At 43.8% G+C, this 14,484-nt stretch overlaps 1 protein-coding gene across 1 annotated transcript in view; it reads left to right on the forward strand.

Moving 5' to 3' along the window:
- Positions 1–14,484, forward strand: part of GIGYF2 (GRB10 interacting GYF protein 2) — a 285,009-nt gene that overhangs the window by 246,837 nt on the left and 23,688 nt on the right. The window contains 4 exon segments of the mRNA XM_073625706.1: positions 5,937–6,056; positions 8,728–8,955; positions 9,136–9,335; positions 12,927–13,081. Coding sequence (XP_073481807.1) covers positions 5,937–6,056; positions 8,728–8,955; positions 9,136–9,335; positions 12,927–13,081 — 703 coding nt within the window.

Genomic DNA, 14,484 nt, shown 5'->3' on the forward strand with positions numbered 1-14,484 from the left:
TGCAAAGAGAAGCACCAGGCGTCCCCCCGCTTTAAACCTCAAGGACTGCTTCCTTGGGTTTCTCATTGCCAAGGCGGTTCCGTCGCCAACAGGCCACTAGAGCCAGGGCCAGAAAAAGCCCTGGGTCCAAAGCTATTCTAAACCCGGCACCAAGCCCTCCTTTTGAGGGGACGCCCCCACTCTTTGGGGTGGGGGGAAGGCTGCTGCACTTTGCGGACATTTGGAGAACAGTGGTTCAGGACGAGTAGTTCACTTTGACTATACCCCGCGGTTACAAGCTGGAGTTACGGGGGGTTCCCCCTCAGAGGTTTCTAAGATCCAGCGTTCCCTCAGATCCTCCTGAGTCATAAATACTGAAAAGTCAGCCTTGAGACCAGCTCAAAATCTAAAGTATTTAGGTCTCATCCTAGATAAGGTCCAAGCAAGGGTATTTTTGCCCCCCGTAAGGATCTGTGCACTTTAAAGATCAGGTGCATCCGATAACGGGCACCAAACAACCTTCCATTCGGCTCTGTATGAGTCTTCTAGGAAGGATGGTGTCCTCCTTCAAGGCAGTGCCCTATGCTCAGTTCCATTCCAGGCCTATACAGCAAGACATCTTGTTGGCTTGGAACAGAAGAGGACAAGCCCTGGATTATCCAATATTCTTATCTCCTCGGGCACACTTAAGCCTAAACTGGTGGTTGCAGGATCAGAACCTGCGAAAGCAAAGATCCTTCCAGTAACTTGGAGAGTACTGACCACAGATGCCAGTCTCTCTCAGGCTGGGGAGTGACCCTAGAGGGGCTCACAGCTCAAGGGAAATGGTCAAGGACAGAACAGATCCTGCCCATCAACGTCCTGGAGTTACGGGCAGTACGTCTGGACCTATCGTCCTGGTCGGTGGAGCTTCAGGACTGCCCTATCGGGGTTCAGTCCGACAATGCCACTGCAGTGGCCTATATAAACCACAAAGACGGTACCAAGAGTCATTCAGCTCTGAAGGAGGTGAACCACATACTAGCTTGAGCAGAGGGGCATGTGCCCATTCTATCGGCAGCCCATATCCCGGGAATAAAGAACTGGAAAGCAGATTAACTCAGCCGCCAGCAGATTTGCCCAGGGGAATGGTCCCTACACCCAGGGGTGTTCTAGGAAATTTGCCAGCGTTTGGCATGGCCAGAGGTCGACCTATTGGCATCCAGGTTCAACAACAAGCTACAGCAGTTTGTGTCCCGAAAAAGGGATCCTCTGACAATCGGAGCAGATGCTCTAGTAGTTCCATGGAGCCAGTACTCCCTGGTTTATGCTCTCCCTCCAATCTCTCTCCTTCCACATTTGTTGCACAGCATTTGGAGAGAGGGGGGTTCCAGTCATTCTGGTGGCACCAGCCTGACCCAGAAGGCCCTCGTTTCCGGAGATTGTCAGAATGACAACAGACTGCCATGGACGCTTCCACGTCGCCCCGATTTACTATCTCAAGGTCCTATATTTCGCCCCAATTTACAGATTCAAAATTTGACGGCATGGCTATTGAAGCCAGGGTGTTGAAGGACCGTGATCAGTGATGTTCTACCCTAGTGAATGCTAGAAAAGCTGTCACTAGGAAGATCTGTCATAATGTCTGGAAGACTTATATTGCTTGGTGAGAAGCCAGAAAATGGCATCCTCAGAAATACATGATTGGGAGAATTCTCTTTTCTACAGTCATCTGTGAAAATCAGATTGGCTTTGAGTACAATCAGAGGTCAGATTTCCGGCCTGTCAGTATTCTTCCAAACTCGCTGGTCCGAACTTTTATGCAGGGGGCAACTTGTTTGCTTCCTCCCATTAAATCACCTATGTGTCCTTGGGACTTGAACTTGGTGCTATCTGTGTTACAGAAACAACCATTTGAGCCTATCAAGGTAATTCCATTAGACTTGCTGTCACGCAAGCTAGCCTTCCCGATGGCTATCACCTTACAGAAGGGTATCGGAGATGGCAACCCTTTTGTGCAGGGAACCATGCTTGATCCTTCACCACAACAGGGTTGTGTTACAACCTGTTCCATCCTTTTTGCCAAAAGTAGTGTCAGCCTTTCATTAAATCAGGACATTATTTTGCCTTCTTTTTTCTCTCAGCTTCGTTCCGCGGAAGAAAGACTGCATTCTTTGGACGTTGTCCGGGCAGTCAAGGTTTATTTGTCTAGATCTGCGGAGATACGAGGATCAGACACCTCTTTTATTTTACCAAAAGGACCCAAGAAGTGGGAAGGCAGCTTCCATTGCCAATTGGGTCCATCAGTTGGTCATTCAGGCCTATGGTCTGAAACGTAAAGCTCCTCCCTTTAGGGTGAGAGCTCATTCTACCAGGGGTGTAGGAACCTCCCTGGGCTTTTCGTCATCAGGTATCTGTGGCTCAAATTTGTAAGGCTACTACCTGGTCTTCAGTGCATACGTTCACAAAATTTTATCAAGTAGATGTTCGAGCAGCCGAGCCTTCGGCCCAGTGTACTGTGGCCTGCCGTATAAGGTCTGATGGCCATTGTTTGGCAGGTTGTCTGCCTCCCCTCAAGGCTATTGCTCTGGGACGTCCCAGTAGGTAATGAATATTATCCATGCAGTTGATACTTGGGTTGCAGTGTATCCTTCTCCAGACACGTGTACCTAATTTCTGCATCCTTCTTCATGATTACCCCACAGGGAAATGCCCTCATTGATGGCAGTGGTGGAAAAGAGGCACAAGGCAATTGTGGCAAATACACAGGCAAACCTTCTTCTTTTCCAATTGGCTGCAAAGCACTCAAACCACTCAGTGACATTGCTTCCCTCTGAGATAGGACCCTATTTTAACATGGGTCTCTGTGACCAGTTCCAGCTCTATCTCAGGCACACAAGAAGTGGCCTATCTGACCAAAGCCAATTTCTCTACAACTACGTCAGAATTTCTTGGACAACTATAGACCTTAAAGGGGTTGTAAACCCTCGTGTTTTTTCACCTTAATGCTTATGCATTAAGGTGAAAAGACTTCTGACAGTGACCAGGCCCCTACTCCCCCCGTTTTACTCACCTGAGCCCTTCGTTCCCTCGGTGGAGACGCACTGGACCTCTCTGCCTGGGGTTCTCGGCTCTTGATTGGATAGATTGATAGCAGCGCAGCCATTGGCTCCCGCTGCTGTCAGTAAAATCCAATGACGCGGGGGCAGGGCCGAGTCTGGCATTCTGTGTCTATGCACGCAAATGCTGGACTCGGGAACGCACCCAGGAGAGTACTTCTCCCAGGGGGTTTACCGATGTGGGGAAGAGCCGCGAGCGCCGTCAGGGGACCCCAGAAGACTAGGTTTGGAGCCACACTATGTAAAACGAACTGCTGAGTGGAGGCAAGTATGATATGTTTGTTATTTTTTTTAAAAAACTAAGGTTTACAACCACTTTAATTCAGCCATTAATGTCCAGAGCCCAAAAGCCCTATGCTTCTTCTTCACGTTCACCTTAAAACAGATATTTACCCTTTAAATGGACCCCCCTGCTGCACATGAACCTTTTTTTTTTTTTTTTTTTTTTTTTTTTTTATTTTGTTTGCTTGCTTTTTTAAGATTAGGTTTCGGCCTACCCCCCATCCTTCGTCATTCACTGTCGAGAAAATGTCAGAGGCCACGGTGCCTCCTGGGATATGTGACATTTATATCCCAAGATTTGCCAAGAGTCCTGCACATAAGCCCATTCACTAACAGAGGAGGGGGGCGGGCCTATCGGTTTGTCTTCGAAAGGCTGCACCAGAACCCAGAAGAACTGGCCCAGACTCACAATGACATCACAGAGGAACACAGCGTCGGACTCGGCAGCTGCAGAGAGGAGGATCTCAGTATGACCATGCTGGATCCACTGTGTAGGCGAGTATTTGAACTGTGACAATCCCAACATCAGGTAATCTCTGGAGAAAAAAAAAGGGTGGGGGGGGCAAGGAGGGTAAAATTCCTCTTTAAGTATTCTGCCGACAGAATATTTGAGATGCTTTTAAAGGATTTCTTTACTCATCTAGCCCAACAGTCAGCTATTGCTGCAATTTCTGTTTTTCAAACTGCAGCTAATTTGACTAGGCCAATAAAATGCCTTCCATCCTACTTTTCTGTGTTTATGCCCTTGAACAAGTCATAACACAATTTTCCAGAATGGCTTATGAGCACAATCTTATGGTTGATCACCTGGTCAGCTGAAGCTCCCTGTAAAAGACACCTCACTTGTATGCCCTTTGAAGGAGGCGTTCTCTTTAAGGCACTTGACAAATTCATAAAAGATGTCACCGGAGGAAAGGCCCTTCTCACACAGTGGAAGGCTCCAAACCCCCCCTATTCAGAGGTTTCTACCTCCTCAAAAAGCATAGTGTCATACCGCACTCCTTAGGTCTAATTTGCAAAGGCAAAATAAAGCCATTCCTTTCAGCGCAAGACTTGGAATTCAAAGCCCACCAAGGCTGCCACAAGCTATGAGTTCTGTTGGTTTTAAATGGGTTCAAAATAAAGTTCCAAACTTCTTTTAAACCAGCCAAATTGTACCCAAGGACAGTTAGATGTATAAACTGCTTTGAACCATTTGTTGTCTGAGAGGGTGGTTATTTAATTTCCTGTAGAGGACATGTTTTGAAGGATTCTTTTCAAACCCATTCACGGTCCCAAAACCCAATGGGAGTATTTGTTCTATCCTCAACCTAAGATCCTTAAACGAGTACTTTAACGTTCACAAGTTTTGCATAGAATCCACAAGGTCAGTTCTTGCTTCTGATACAAAGGGAATACTTGACTTGTAGCCTTTCAAGATGCTTGTTTTCATATTCTCTTTTACCCACCTCATCAGTTCTTTCTGTGCTTAGGAGACAACTGCTTCCAATATGTCCCACTATCGTTTGGCCTATTCTCTGCAAGGGTGTCTATACCCCTACTCACCCTCTTAAGATCTCAGGAAATTGCTCTCCATTGTTTGGAAGTTGTCAGAGTATCCAAAGGCCACAGCCTTGATACACAAAAATAATTTGTCCTAAAAAACAGTCTCGAAAAAGACACCTTGCTTCCAAGTCATTGCTTGGGGATATTGCAGTGTCTATGAATTTTTGGCCTGTGTTCTGTGCTGTACTGTACGATTAAAATAAAAAAATTTGGCTTACCTGTAAATTGTGTATCTTGGAATACAGGGCATAGACCCTTCCCCTAGTTCTTGTAGTACTCTGCATTGCTGCTTAAACAAAAAAAAAACTGAGGTCTGAGTGGAGTACGGTTATAGATGTATGCCCAAGGGAGGCATGTTCCAAACCAGTGTCCAGTAACCTGAGGGTAGCAGCGTAAAACCCAAGGTCTGTGGATATCCAGTCTGTGTTCTGTACAGTATTTTTTAGGCAAGCCAAAATTAGTCAATCACATTTTTACATCGCCGTTTTCCCTGCATAGCCTACCTGTCACTGGCAACTTCTCACCAGCAACATGAACGCTAGTGTGACACGGCTTTTAGGCCTAATGTAACTGCCCCAATTATAGCAAGTGCCACTGCCTATTCTGAGTAAATTTATTGATTTCCTATAGAACAATAACCAGCATCTCTAGTTATCGTAGGGGCTTTTTATCACCTGGGTAGACTTCCCAAACCTTATGCTATAAAGAAGAGAAAAAAGCCTGAGGAGAGGCAGAGATCTTGCCTACCTATTGCTCTCCAGAGAGAAATTTGGTGGTCTGTAGCCACCCCTAGCAGAGCTAACATCGATAATACTCAAATCAATGGAAGTATTTTGAGAGACCATGATCTACAATTACCCAGTCAAATCCTATATGCTTTAATATGTGTTCACATGCTGATCACATAAAAACCACCAGTATGGTAATAAGCTTTCTTTTACTTTATTTTCTGTTTATAGAATTGTTTTGATGCAAGAAGTAATAGGAGGAAATGTTTTTACTATGGCCTAATTTTGTGCTTTACCCTCCTAGCTACCTTCTTCATCCACATGGGGGCAGCAAGTGAATTCATTAGGATCATCTCAGTCAGCATTATCTTTGGCAGAGATACAGAAGCTTGAGGAGGAGAGGGAACGACAGAACCAAGAGGAGGTCTGTTCGTTTCTTTTTTTTTTATATTTATGATATTGTCTTTATTGTTATGGTTAAGTAAACTTTTAGGATCTTTTTGGAGATCACCCTGTAGCAGACTGTAGAAAATGTGCTTCTTTTATGTTTTCATTTAAATAAACCTGCCCCTTCTGTCTCTGAACTTCCAGCACTGCGGGCTTAATAGCTTTGAGTCTCCAGGTTGAGCCGCACTAAAGATGATCTGACAAGAACCCAATCCCTCCTACTCTCTCATCCATTCAGAAATATTCTTTTAATGAAGACACTGCTTGTAACACGATCTGTGAATAGAGGAGAGTTCTGTGACTGATCAGACACACTCCCATTCACAGATCATGTTACAAGCAGTGTAATTTTCATAATGAATGAGAGGATAGGAATACGCGGACCCTGTTGGATCTTAAGTGCAGCTTAGTCCGGAAACATAGAACTGTTAACCCCACAGCTCCAGACATTCAGAGACGAACAGACATCCTGTGGTGCAGATTTTTACAGAATCCAGCTGCCTGCACAAGAGACTTTCTTCATTCCATGTAAGTAAGGTCACTAATGCTGTATAGAAAGAAATTTTAGCCTAAATTGGGCTTTAAAGCGGTTGTAAACTGATGGAATTTTTTTCCTTTTCTTACCTAGGTAAAGCCATAATGTGCAAGTATATATCGCATACTTGCACATTATGTGAAAATTGTCTGCAGACAAAGCATTCCAGCGATGCAATGTCATTGCTGGAGGCCGTTTCCTTTCTCAACCAGCTTGCTTCCGGTTTTGCAGACTCCAGCTCTGTGACTGGTCGGAGCCACGATTATGTCACTCCCGCGCATGCCGCCGTTCACGGCACAGGGCTCTGAAGGAATGGCATGGCTTGACCGTTCCTTCAGAGCACATGTGCCAGTGATGTCACTACCTTTTAGGTAAGCCTTATTATAAACTTACCCATAGGTAAAATTTAATATTGGATAATTTAATTCATGCTTTTGGAAGCAGACCTATTCAGAGTGATGATTATAAGGGAGTATCTTGTAGGATTTTCTGTGGCTTTACAGTATCCTAAATTGGCAGTCACTTTGCTGTCATGTGACATTGCCTCAAGTTGGTTATCTGCTTTGTGAGATGTAAGACATAGCCTGTCCACTTTTGCCTCTGATAACTGCTATTTCATGAGATTTGGCATTGCTCCTGCTTGTGCGCCTGCTGTGTTTTGATCTGTGGCTCCTCTCCTCTTGATGAGGGTTTGGGAAAAAGATGTAGGGAGCCTACATTCAATACTGATGGCTAGTTCTTGGCCCCCGCCTTACCTTTTTCGGATGCATCTTTCACATTAGTCTTAACTAAAGCTGACCATAGATGTATTGAAATTTGGACAGTTCAGTAGGGACCGGCCTAATCTCAATCCATTTGTGGCCATTCCCATTCGAGAGAAGCTGTTCCAGAGAAGTGATTAAAGTTGCACCTGAAATTTTTTTGCTCAAAAAACTAATGCAATAATTATCGGCCTGACACCTTAAATGCATGTTGCTCTCTTGTCTCCAGACTCCTAGGGCTCATTCAGGAGCATGGCAACCCTGTGGTTGACTGCTTTTCTAAAGGGCAGGTAACGGCATTTGGGAAGTGATATGCCATCTCCTTATGGTCAGGTTTAACCCTCAAAAAAGCAAAAAATACTCTTGCGCACAGGTGTATAGGCTAAACCCTCAAAAGACTGATCCTTTGCACGCACACTTGTAGGGAGGTTGCGCCACAGCACCATTAACTTGAGTGGTTTGCTTTTATCAGCAGTACTGCTTGCAGAATGTGACAGAGGGTATAATTTTTACCACAAAGTGCCGCAGCATGTGTATAGCCCTGAGCTACTGCATGTCCTTGTTTAGGTGTGTGGTTGTGGCTCAACCACCTACCTTTACTACCCGCTGGCCACATGCCTGAACCAGCTCTTAGATATCCGTCTGCATGTCTGGACAAGCCCGTAGATATTCTCTGTGTACTTTCACTTCCTTTCTTGCGCCAAAGCTGCCTAGATTCCATTTGGTAGTTCTTGGGACTCTATCGATGACATCATCATGCTAACTCCACCTAACTGGGTGGGATTGAATGGATTGAAATTAGCAATCAGTCCTACCCAGGTAATTCCTATGCCACAGTCACTGTTCTCCAATCCAATCCCACATTCTTTGCCCAAAACTGCTCACATTACCTCTAAGAATGGCCCAAATTACTACTCTGAAACTACAGAGGTTCAAATAGGCTTGGCATAAGAAACCAGCAGGAAGAGTGAGAATTGTGACCCATGGCTGGGAGGAGTAACATCACCAGCGCAGCAAAGAGATGTATACAGCTAAACTAGGTAAGTAATACACAAACTGACACTGCGTCTGCGATTATTCTTCGGTGGAAGTCTTGGAGCTTTAGATGGAATCTGTCAAGATACAAATGTGGAAACAGATCAGGGAGAGCTTGTGTGTGTCTTATACCTAATTACACATGGTTGTTTCAGATCAGTATGACAGCGCAATAGCATGCACCTTCAAAAACAAGTCTTCTGTGGGAGCTTTTTGTTCTGACAGATTTCTTTAATGTTAAATAGTATTATTTTAGCTTAGGTTTTACGTTGGCTAAAATTTTAATTTGTTGTATCAAATTGCACTTTTTTTTTTAGCAGCTTAGACGGCAGCAGCAGGAGATAAAGTGTATGCAGCAGCAGCAGCAACAACAGCAGCAGCAGCAAAAACTCTCTGGCTGGTCCAATGTGGGAAAGTCTACTGGCAATACAAAGTCTCTTCTGGAGATTCAGCAGGAAGAAGCCAGGCAAATGCAAACAATACAGCAACAGGCTGGCCGAGGCCGACCACCTAACATTACACTTCCAGCTACTCCTGCCCCTCCTGTGAGTACCATTGCCTAAAAACTGCTAGACATTGAGAGTCATATATGCATTTCTTACTTTACTCAGTTGTATAGTAGTAGCTAATTTTAAGAGGTGAGATTTTCCCTAAGCCATGTAGCAATAATTGCATGTATAATAATTTCCTGCTTTTTTTTTTTTTTTTTTTTTTTTTTTTTTTAGCAACATCAGAACACTAGCACCTCTGCAAGCTCTGTGTGGGGTAATCTGAACAATAATGTAAGCCCCCAATGGTCATCCGAATCAATAAGTAGTATATGGAATAGTCCAGAAAACAAAAGCTCTAGTGGTGGCTTCTGGGATGATGCAGTGAAAGTGGTGGCACCTCGAAACCCCACCAACAAGAACAAGAACAATGCCAGGTAAAAACTGAATAGTCCTCTGCGCTAGCTACAGAAATTCTGTGCTAGAACAGCCTTATTCTTTTCACTGATGGGTAACTTTAGAGGAGCACAGCAAAATCCCTACAAAACATGTCAGAAAAGGTGATACAAATCTAACATTCTGCAGTCACCTGCAAAGATTCTTCTCCCTTAATACTTCTTTAGAAATACTTGGAATTTTGTCCCGTTGTGTCTTCCCCCCAATGATCTTTTCTTACAAAGCTTTTGTGTATAAAGTACAAACGTTTTATAATAGTATACAAACAGAGATTTAATAATTAATATAGTATTTAAAGGAGAAGTATGGCTAAATCTTTTTTTGGCCATACTTCTATGGATTAAAGAAGTGCAGTTCTGCACTCCTGCAATCCGTTTTCAACTGACAGTGGGCTGAAGCCACAGATACGGTCCAGGCTCTGAAAAGATCCCGACCATGTGGTCGATATCAGTCCTGAAGCCTGGACAGGCACCTGGCTCAGGCTCTCAGAGAGCCTGAGCCAGCCCCTTCCGACCCCTCCACAGCCCAGCGCTCCAGTGAATGCTGGCAGAGAGAGCAGAGAGCCACTGACTGACAATCACGGCTCTCTGCTTATGGCGCAGGGGAAAAACTGAGCGATTAGCAGTGTTTGATCGCTCAGTTATCAATACAGAGCCGACGGGGGACGCTGAATCCACTTAGGTGAGTATAAATTTTTTTTTTTTTTTTAAACCCTGAACTTCTCTTTTACTGGTATCCTCAATCAGGACATAAGCTACAAGGTATTGTATTTTGAAAGAGCTGATATCTTTAAGCGAGTGTTAACTTGACAAGATATAATATAGCCACGTGTTTTGTTGCATAAACCACATTAGAACATTAGGGAGATCTACCCGGAAGTACAATAGAGATTAGACCAGTATTACCTGAGGAGAGCCACAGAGACCATATTTTTTAAACGTTTTTGGGACATCCCCCATGCTGGTAGGTCAAGATTTCCCTTTTGTCCCATTGTCTGTTACATTTACATGGAGAACTACTTTCCCACCACAGCCCATGTAATGTGTTCGCTGACTTCCCTGGATGGTTTAAAGAAGTGGACAAGGATCTGTCTCCTTTTTGTCACGAAGAGAAAGGTGCTTAGTCACCACCTAGCTCTACAAGACAAGAAAAAAGTCATGAAGGGAAATCACCCATTTCCTTTATAACAATATTGTTGTTGTACCCATTCTTTTTGTTCTACATTTATTTAGCAGAATGTTGATAGTGATCAATCCAGTTGCCACAAGGGATCAGGAAGAGTTTTTCCCATTTAAAGCTGAGCTTCATACAGATATAAAAAGACATATCTTAAATGATTTGTTCAAATTTTCAGAAAAAAAATTAAAAGGGGAAATTACAGCCTACACCCTCCACCCCACCCCTCAGTCCCCAATTTACATGCCTCCATGGGGGGGTGATCTGTCAGTGCCCACACAACTAGTGTTTCAGTCTGGGGATTTTTTTTAAATCGGTTTTGGGACAGGTACTCTGTGCCCACGCTGACTAATCATAATCAGAAAATAAACATTTGCACATGGGACAAACCAATCCTCTCTGGTTCTCCCACTACTGCTGTCCAGACAGGCAAAAATCTTCCTTTCAAACTCAGCCATAGAATTCAAGAAATCGTGTCTCCCCTCTCCCTGGAAGGTGGTAATCACAGAGACAAGCCTAACGGGCTGGAGCATGGTCTACAGTTCCTGACTATGCAGGAAATTAATGATTCCCATCAACATTCTAGAACTGAGAGCCATAAGACTGACTCTTACACTGAGCCAGTAAGTTAGGGTATTGTCGGACAAGGCCGTCAATAAAAGCATGGATAACAGATGTGTCCACCTTATTACGGGTCGGAAACCCGTCAATCGCGATCTACCTGTCGATCACGATCATGGCTTTGCTAATAATTCCCCCAAGTTCCGCTGCTGTTACTCTCTCTTCACTAGAAGAGAGGAATGAGAGGCAAAAATGTGTCGGATGGATGGCGGGACCGGTAGCTGCTTTAGTTAACTTTGCAAGTTAACTAGCAGGTATTTGGTTGCTAGGCGGTCCTAGCAACCAATCATCAGCTTGTTAACATAAAAAGTTAATTAAAGCAGCTCCCAGTCCCGCCCTCCATTCAGCTTTGTGCTGACTCCGTGATCCGCAAGAGCTGTAAGGTAGTAGAGGGCTACCTCCAGCTGTGTGTTTAGAGGGGAAACAGCTATAGAGGGGTAGAGGACACTACCGGGGGGGGGATTAGGCAGAGGATAGTGCTCTGCAGGGGGGCCCGATAAGATGATGCTACTTTGGGGGAGGGGAGGGTGCAGAGTACACTGCTATGTGTGGGGGGGGGGGGTGGGGGGGTGGGGGCAGAGGACACTGGAAGTGCTGTCGCTGTAGATCTGACGGGAACATGCAAGGAAAATAAAAAAAACAACATTTTTGCTTGTACATGATTGGATGAAAAAAATCAGCAGAGCTTCCCCTCATTTCAGATCTAAAGCGACTGCACTTCCAAGTGCACTTGTAGTGCAAAGTGGATTAGCCTTTAGTAAATCAACCCCACATGCGTTTTCTTTGGTGTGCTTGGTGAGACGGGAGCGCTTTAACCACTTTAAGACCGGGCCTCTTTTTCAGACTCAGTGTTTATAAGTTAAAAGCACGTTTTTTTGCTAGAAAATTACTTAGAACCCCCAAACATTATACATTTTTTTCTAATACCCTAGAGAATAAAATGGCAGTCATTGCAATATTTTTTGTCACACCGTATTTGCGCAGCGGTCTTACAAGCGCACTTTTTTGGAAAAAATTTACTTTTTTGAATAAAAAAATAAGACAACAGTAAAGTTAGCCCATTTTTTTTTTATATTGTGAGAGATAATGTTACGCCAAGTAAATTGATACCCAACATATCACACTTCAAAATTGCGCCCGCCCGTGGAATGGCGTCAAACTTTTACCCTTAAAAATCTCCATAGGCGACATTTAAAAAAATCCTACAGGTTGCATGTTTTGAGTTACAGAGAAGATCTAGGGCTAGAATTATTGCTCTCGCTCTAACGATCGCGGTGATACCTCACATGTGTGGTTTGACCACTGTTTTCATATGGGGTTGCTACTCACGTATGCGTACACTTCTGCGCGCGAGCTCGTTGGGACGGTTCACTTTAAAAAAAAAAAAAAAAAAATTTTTTTTTTTCCTTATTTATTTTATTTATTTTTACAAGTTTAAAAAAGAAAAAATATTGGGTCACTTTTATTCCTATTACTATTGTAAACATCCCTTGAAAAAAAAAAAAGCATGACAGGTCCTCTTAAATATGAGATCTGGGGTCAAAAAGTCCTCAGATCTCATATTTGGACTTAATTGCAATAAATCAGCTCATAGTGTTTGCATTAATAATAGAAAGGAAGTTCAGGAAACTTTTGAATCAGGGATGGAGGCACATATCATATGTATACCTCACTTAAAGTCCTAAACCTTTCCCCTTCCTTCTTTTTGTTCATAGTGTTTGCAGGTAAATTGTAATGTCTGTATTAAATTTACGTTTACTATCTTGTCTCTTCAGTAAGTCTTCGGGGGTGAACAGCAGACAGAGTAAGAAGGTTGAGCAAGAAGAAAAGCTTGTAAGACTGTTCCAAGGAGCAACAAAGTGTGCTGATAGCTTCACCCAGTGGTGTGAGCAGACACTGCATGCACTCAGCACTGCCCACAACCTGGATGGTAAGGAAACCTGGATGGTCATATACTCTGTTGTGAAACAATCTTTCCCCCTTTCTAGTTTGTTTATTTTCTAACTTATTGACATGAACCTGGATAACACATTGGGCCTGATTTGGGCTGACTCAGTCCCTGATATTCAGCAAGTTCTTGTTTACCTGCAAAAGAGATTTAGAAGTGCATATTAGGCACTTTCTAGAAGGAAATTTAAGAAGAGCTTGTGACAAAAACTGAATTTAACAGCATGTCTGGTGTTAAACAGAAGGGTAGCCACCCTTTGGCTGCAAGCAAACCACTATTTCAGGACCCCATTTGTACTGCAAAGGGAAAGATTTTACCTTTTGCGCTGCTTACAGATTCCAGTCAGAACCGCCCCAGCATAATCAGACTTGGATGCCTAAAATTTCTGACTCTGTCCAGGATCCTCCTGAGGATTCATTGTCTGACTCTAGAGGAGGGGTTTCCTGCTGAATATACAGTACCTTGCAAAAGTATTCACCCCCCTTGGCATTTTTCGTGTTTTGTTGCTTCACAACCTGCAATTAACATGGATTGTTTGAGGATTTGCATCATTTAATTTACAGAACATGCCCACAACTTTGAAGATTTTTTTTTTTTTTTATTGTGAAGCAAACAACAAATAGGACAAAATAGCAGAAAAAGTCAATGTGCATAAACTATTCACCCCCCTAAAGTCAATACTTTGTAGAGCCACCTTTTGCGGCTATCACAGCTCCAGGTCACTTTGGATAAGTCTCTGAGCTTGCCACATCTTACCACTGGGATTTTTCCCCATTCCTTCTTGCAAAACTGCTCCAGCTACTTCAAGTTGGTTGGTTTGCGCTTGTGAACAGCAATCTGACCACAGATTTTCTATTGGATTGAGGTCTGGGCTTTGACTAGGCCATTCCAACACATTTACATGTTTCCCCTTTAACCACTCAAGTGTTGCTCTAGCAGTGTGTTTGGGGTCATTGGGGTCATTGTCCTGCTGGAAGGTGAACCTCCGTCCTAGCCTCAAATCACACACAGAAAGGTACAGGTTTCGCTAAAGAATAGCCCTGTATTTAGTACCATCCATCTTTCCCTCAACTGATTAGTTTCCCAGTCCCGACTGCTGAATAACTTCCCCACAGCATGATGCTGCCACCACCATGTTTCACTCTGGGGATGGTGTTCTTTGGGTGACATGATGTGTTGAGTTTGCGCCAGACATAGCGTTTTCTTTCATGGCCAAAATGTTCAATTTTAGTCTCATCAGACCAGAGCACCTTCCTCCATACATTTTGGGAGTCTTCCACATGCCTTTTCGCAAACTCAAAATGTGCCATTTTGTTTTTTGCTGAAAGTAATGGCTTTCTTCTGGCCACTCTGCCATAAAGCTCTGTGGAGTGTACGGCTTATTG

This window comes from Aquarana catesbeiana, linkage group LG04 (assembly GCF_042186555.1).
Source record: "Aquarana catesbeiana isolate 2022-GZ linkage group LG04, ASM4218655v1, whole genome shotgun sequence".
NCBI lineage: Eukaryota > Metazoa > Chordata > Amphibia > Anura > Ranidae > Aquarana > Aquarana catesbeiana.